The sequence below is a fragment of the Drosophila teissieri genome, chromosome 2R, assembly GCF_016746235.2.
Source record: "Drosophila teissieri strain GT53w chromosome 2R, Prin_Dtei_1.1, whole genome shotgun sequence".
Classification (NCBI taxonomy): Eukaryota; Metazoa; Arthropoda; class Insecta; order Diptera; family Drosophilidae; genus Drosophila; species Drosophila teissieri.
The window spans coordinates 7,404,970-7,411,693 of NC_053030.1; the positions used below are offsets into that span (position 1 = coordinate 7,404,970).

Below are 6,724 nucleotides of genomic sequence, written 5' to 3' on the forward strand. Positions count from 1 at the left end.
ACTTGGAGCACTTCCGAGTTTCCAGTTAGCTTTATACTTCTTCGGTCAGGAATTTGGTTGAGCAAAGCAGAGAACTGTGTGTTTATAAAGTTATCTTAACCGAGATAGATTTCTTGGTAATATAATTTGTCTTTAAGTTAGGTTTCTAAGAATGATCCCTCAATAAATAATAATAATTAATTATAATTAAGATAGGTTTATATTTGATACGTTTGCAAATCTAAACATATTTTTAATCAGTTCACTTAAAAGACGATTTTAGTGTCGGGCCCTTTGATATTGCTTTTGACTTTCAGCGTTTGCGCCTTCAAATTATTCGCTACCCACTCGTAAATCTCTCTCCTTGTTTTCTTGATCTATTTTTACGAATAACCAGCTTTCGCCTGGAACCTGTTCAGCCATTTGGCTTATTTGGCTGCAATTTTCGGTGGATGGCTGGGAAATGGCAAATGGCCCGCTGCAAGGCAAAAGAAACCACTAGCGCACAACTCAAGTCAGGTAGAAGCACATTACGCATACGTCACGTTGAGCACGCGACACCGAGAGGAGAAATGCTGGGAGAATCGGAGAAGCGGAGAAGCGATAGAGAGGCAGACTCACGAAAGTGAGATAATTCCGGCGATGCCACAACAATGTGGGACTTTTTAATGGATTTTCATTAAGTTTAAAGCCAGATAGGGGCGAGAGACAATGACAGGGAGAGGTAGAGAGGAGAGGTAGAATGGAAAAGCTCTTAAGAAGTTCATTACAGCGATAGCAGTGCCAAAAAGTTTATTTGACCATTTAGTGGCAAATGCCAAGCCGAAAGATGTTTTACTCAAGAAACTGAACTGAACTGGAGTGGAAAAAGTCCTGGCGAAATGGAGTGTTGAATGAAGGCGAACACCGAGTAGTCTCGGTCTGCTGTGGCAAGTCAGCATTTATCTATCATGTTTGTAATCACTTTTCATTAGGTTTCAGTGGCAGACTTTTCGTACTTGCCACCGCCTCTCTCTTTCTGTGACTGTTGCCCTATGCCGAATGCAATTCGCATAAAAGATTTTCGCACATGCTCTAGAATTTTCAAGTGTAGGAAAAAAGTTTTTTAATTGGAAAACACATTTAAGTGGATTCCACTAAGAGAAAGAGAGCGAGCCAGTGACTGAACTAGAATGGAAACTTTTTAATACTGTTTATTTTTCCGCCCCCTTTTTACTGCTGCTATTGAAAGTATCGCAATATCCATTGGGGTTAAGGGAAAACTTTCCTGTTGTTTGGCAATTTTCATTTGCCTTTGAAGCGGGCAATTATGAAAAATGCTCTGAAAATGCACAATCCCCGAGCATACCTAACTCATTTCATTAGTTCCCACTTCCCTCGGAGAGCAGTGAAAAAACATTTTAATGTTTCTGCATATTTTATAACTATGCAGTGCAGTGCACTGTTTCCCGCCCAAGTGCCTCATATCAGGCGTATTAAAAGTTGGCCAGGTCGAATCTCGGCCCAGGACTCATTTAAACTTGGCTGCCAGACCTCAACCAGAATACTTTCACTCGGTCTCAAATGAACTATTCTCACATTAGAAAAACAGTATTGTTCATTCTTTTTGGTCTGCGTTTGGCTAGTCTGGTACAGCTTGAACATTATTTCTATCCACCATTACTTTTTACTTCCGCATCAATTAAGCTAATCGTATCCATTTGAAGGTACTAGCCCACATAAAACTGATATAATGCACTCTTTTTGAAATACATAGAATGCTGTAGAAGCACTCATACACGTTCAAGCAGGAGTATGTGTACGTGTTGGCCGTTTGTTTGTGTTGAAGGATGCCTGAGGACTTTAACTGCATGTGCAACCTGTTTTTAGCTCGGCCATGTCCAAAGCTGATGTGTAAAATATTTTTCAAACTTTATTCACATTCGTGGCATGTGCCGCTGAAGGGTGGAAAGCGAGTAAAAAGGCTGTGGCATGGGGTTGGGGTTGGGGTTGGAGTGGGTGTTGAAGAGGCAAGGTTGAGTTCATTGTGGTCACATATCATGCCAACGATCATACGTCACGTTGTCTGGCTCTGAACTTTTCCACCACGCATCAACGAGCGCAGGAAAATTTAACTGAGCAGGCCAAATAGGTTGAGGAAATATTTACCTTTAACTGAAATACTGCATTTAGTACACCGACACTTTCAATTACTCTAGACGTTTTTAAATATTTTCATATATTTTTGAACTAAAATACTATCCGAGCAATTACGAAACTAAAGGTGAGAACGATGAATCAACAAATGAGCATAAAAGATGATGAAACCCCGTGACTGAATATCAACAGCCAAGGAAGCTGAAAAACGCTCCAGACAAAGAAAGATGGGGATAAACTTAACACACACACTCTGACAGAGGGATAAATATTTTTCAACCCCTCATTTCCACCCCCTTTTTTTGGGGTCTTGCTTTCAGGCAAGTCATTTGTCTGCGAAGGGAGCTCCCGAAAAAGGGATAAGAGGGATAACACATATAGTTATTTATCAAGTTATAAGTTATGATGTCAGCATGCTGGCATTATGTGACTGATAAACCCGAACACAAACACAAACACAAGTGGGCACACACACATGCCTTCGTCTTACGGCTTCTCTAAATGAGATGAAAAATCGAGGTGAGAAAATTTTGACATTGCCGTCATTTGTTGTGGCGCTCACTTAGGCGCCAGCTTAAGATTCCCTTTTAAGAGGTATATAGCTAGCAAAAGAAATGTTGACAAAATTGATGAAAACACAATTGGAAAATGTATTTTGTTTGATTTAGAAGATTAAATAAAACTAAATTAATAAACAATCCTTTGAAATTTAAAAAGTCTGAATCATCCATGACAGCTTGAAAGTTTCTTTTTAATAAAAAATTATGCTTGTAAATTTTGCAGTATACGTTCCAGTCGACTATTACAAAGAAGTTCTTCGTCTACATTTTTTCGGTAGCTCTCTCCTTAAATTATGATGATATGAAAAAAGGCAAGCGAGAGCAACTCGATGTCTTGCCTGCGCAAACATTTGCATAATAAATTAAATCAACGGAGAAAAAAGGAGGCAACAAGAAGAAGGAGGCGCAGCTGTAAATTAAAAGTTCATACGACGGCAAGGACATGCTCTGTTCAACTCGTCCTCTCATTTCAGAGCAATCCCTTGCCTCAATGACACACTTAACATGAAACCCCTGAGTTCCTTCCCACCCCACAAAACACCCAGAACACCCTGCCCATAGGGTTTTCACTTTCGAGGCCGACTTCACCGCTAAGTTTAAGTGGAAGTGAGGCCCAGAAGCCGTCGCCAAGTCACTGCAGTCAAGTCCAAGTCATCGTCATCAGCATCAGCATCAGCATGAGGACACTGCAAGGACATTTCAACTTGGATAAATCTTAAGTCCACACGGTAATGTGGGAACTAGTAATATGCTTAATATGTGACTTTATGTCTGATTTCTTACACCTTAAATTGTGGAATGGCAACTTGGTTACTATTTTTTTGATACGTGCCTTGTGCTTTGTTGTGAAGGAATAGCTAATTATGTATCAACGAGCTAAACGAGCTTATATATTCAAATATTATAATAATTTAATCATATTCCGATGTGAAAATGACCCATTAACTCGAAACTATGCTTATTTACTTGCCTTGCAGGTCTTCCGCCAGTCAGTTGTACGGATTCCCTCATTGAATTGGTCCTGGTAATGCTAATTCATTTCCAACTAGGGAACTATTCCACTTTCAAAACTGCAATTTATTTTGCAGTTACCCAACTCCCTGTTCATATTTGTTTTGCTCTTTTCCCAGCCTCAGTCGAGCTTAATCTAACGCACTCGCAAACACGTCAAGCCACAAAAGTTGACTCTAGACTGTGTTTACAATTGGCAAGTGGGGTACACATGGAATGTGGGGGGTTGCGGTGGGCTGAAGTGCAGTGGAAACTAAGAACCATAACAATGTCAGCCGGAAAATAATGCTTTTGATGTCTGTTGACGCATGCTGTAAGCCGAGCATTAATTAAGCGTTAGATGCAATTTCCTCGGCTCCATAATGAGCTTTACGGCAACAGAATCCTTCTGGAGTCGAGTGTTGAAGCCACAATCTGAGGGGGAGTGTGTGTGTATGTGTGTGTGTGGGAGCAGCATCTTGTGGTCAGCTTGGTGTTGCATAAAAATCCCATTTAACACAAGGACATCCTCCCCTTTGCGGTTTTCTCACCCACACATTTCGCACAGTTCTCGCATTTCCCAAGTGCAAATTAGTATTTTTCTCGGTGCAACGCTTGAACATAAATTTATATTAAGTCACATGAGTCCCTCGAATAAGTGCAGCCAAATTGGGGAACTTTCCCTCGAATTGAATGCTTGGCATTTCTCCTCAGTTTCGTGGCGGGTTTCGCATTTTAATTAGGAGCAATTATGGCAGGCTGCGAAGTGCAACATGTGACGCCTAATTTGGCAACGACTTTCCGATGTCTCTCGTTGGCTCGTCTTTCTGTGAAAAAGTTGTGGGGTATATAAGGGGATATATGGGGTTTAAAATTAAATGTAAGCGCATGAGCTAAATAATAAAGTTTTCTTTATTCCAAAGCGTTTAGCAATTATTCTTCGGGCCATGAGGGATTTTATTTAATTTTTCTTTTAATTTATTTAATAAATATTTTAATGTGTTAGACATTACTAAGTATTTAAGGGTCGAGCTAAGTCTCTGTGGTATTCTCGTTTTGCTCCCTTCGAAATTGTTGCCAATTTGTACACAATTAAAAAACTTTACATGTCTCGAAATTAGGCGAGCAAATTGTTTTAAAATGTCCTCGGTAGAAGGGGGAAACCCCAAAGAAAAGCTGTGAAAATGTGGCAAGAAAACGAGAAACGCGAGGGATGGCAGGGCAGCGACTGCCAAAACTGATTTCAATCGCACACATGTGGTGCCTGTTCCTCGAAATCCCACCTTTTAGCAACCTCCTCTCGCCACATTCCGCCTCCTTCGGGGGAAAGAAACTTTTGTTTCAAAATTTTCAACATAAATTCAATTAGTAAGCAATGCCACAGAAGTAAATATTGAAGTGGGCTGGGGTGAAGTATCCACGTGGAGATGGGTCTGCGAGCCTACATTTTGGGACACGTGAGGCAATGGCTGCTCCTGTGGCAACGGAAAACCGTTTGAAATTCTCACGCATTGCGCCAAAAGCGTTTAAGCTTTGAAACCGTATTTGATTGCACCTGACACATGTCATGTGTAACTAAGGAGTCGCCACCAACCAGCAATAGCAAAAGCAATGGCAATAGCAATAGCAGCTACAACAGTAACAGCAACACCAAAGTGGTTCCTGCCACACACAAGCAACAACAACCAATACAATAACAACAACAACAACGGTAAGAGACCGGAATGGAGGGGAAATCACCTGGAGAGCAACAAGCGGAAACTGCGGTCTGATGAATATCCCGCAGTGAAATGCACTGAAATTGTCTCCCAAAACGGGCGAAAATTAAATGCAGCGGAGGGGCGAGTTTTGCAGTGAGTGTGCTATTAATCCAATTAATTGCGGACTATAAACGTTTAATGATTGTGCAAATTACGGAACTAAGCTTAGAAGTTATAACCTACTATGACGAACCTGAGGCTATCGAGATAAATGTTCTTTAGATTTCTTTAAAGTAATAAAACTCCTTATGTGTATACGTTGATTTTAGTTTTATTTCCTTCTCCTTAATGGATTCAATTGAACTGAATTGAACCAGCTTTCTATTTAAAGTACCCCAAAGCCTATTGAAGCAATTCGGAAAACATTTATTTTTCCAGCTGAATTTATTATCCTTTCTTGGCTTAACCCACACCGACGCAATCGAAATTGCCAACCATGTAATACGCAATTGTTAACTGCATTTTGGGGCAAATGCAGAGAGCCCGAAACAGAAACTAAGACAACTCCAAGTGTCCTTAGCTGCAAGAACAATGTGCTGGCAGACTATGCAAATGCAATTGTTGCTGTTTCAGCAACGAAATAAGACCAGAAACAGAAACAGGAGCTGGAGCTGGAGCTGGAGCTGGAGCTGAGTTTACTCTATCGAGTCAACAATGAATTGAATGCCGGTCTGGCGGCTTCGAAATGAGCATCAGTCGTGGGCAGGACAATGGCAGGACACTGTTGATACAAGTGTCCAGGCAAATGTAATTTAAAAGAAAATTAATTAAGTGTTCTCCTGCAGGCAAGAGAAAAAATAGACGAGAAATTGGTGAAAGCAGTCTTGCCCCTGGGCCCATTCCAATTCTTATTCCTTCGGTGCATTTCTAATTACTCTGCTGCAGGATTGGGAAAGTGCTCATTTTGTGGCAACCTTTCGGTAATTTGCATGATTATAGCCGGAGCTGGAGAGGCAGCACTTATGTGTACCCGTAGTCCTTTCTATAGCCCCTCCTCGTTTGTCTCAATAAGGCAGTGCGTCAACTTTCATTTGTCATTGTGGGTGCGTTGCTGCAGCCGAGCAAACAAAATGCATTACCGCAGACACGAGGACACTGAAGACAGGAGCGAAAGGACAAGGACTCGACGACGTTCCTTAGCAGCTGACCCGAAAAAAATCAACCCTTACGGGGAGGCAATCGGGCACTACTACTGATGCCAGCACACCCACGCAGTACACTGAGGAAAATGAGCATCCATACGATACTTTTCCAATGTTTTCCCTTTACCTTAATATAAATTATAAATGATAATTTCAT

General features: G+C 41.1%; 1 protein-coding gene across 1 annotated transcript; it reads left to right on the plus strand.

Annotated features, from left to right (window-relative positions):
* Positions 1-4,828: 4,828 nt before the first annotated feature.
* Positions 4,829-5,576, plus strand: LOC122614719 (serine/threonine-protein kinase phg2). Its single transcript, XM_043789359.1, is given in 2 exon segments — positions 4,829-5,312; positions 5,315-5,576. Coding segments are annotated over 2 exon segments (225 nt in total). The 5' UTR covers positions 4,829-5,227; the 3' UTR covers positions 5,455-5,576.
* The last annotated feature ends 1,148 nt before the right edge of the window (positions 5,577-6,724 follow it).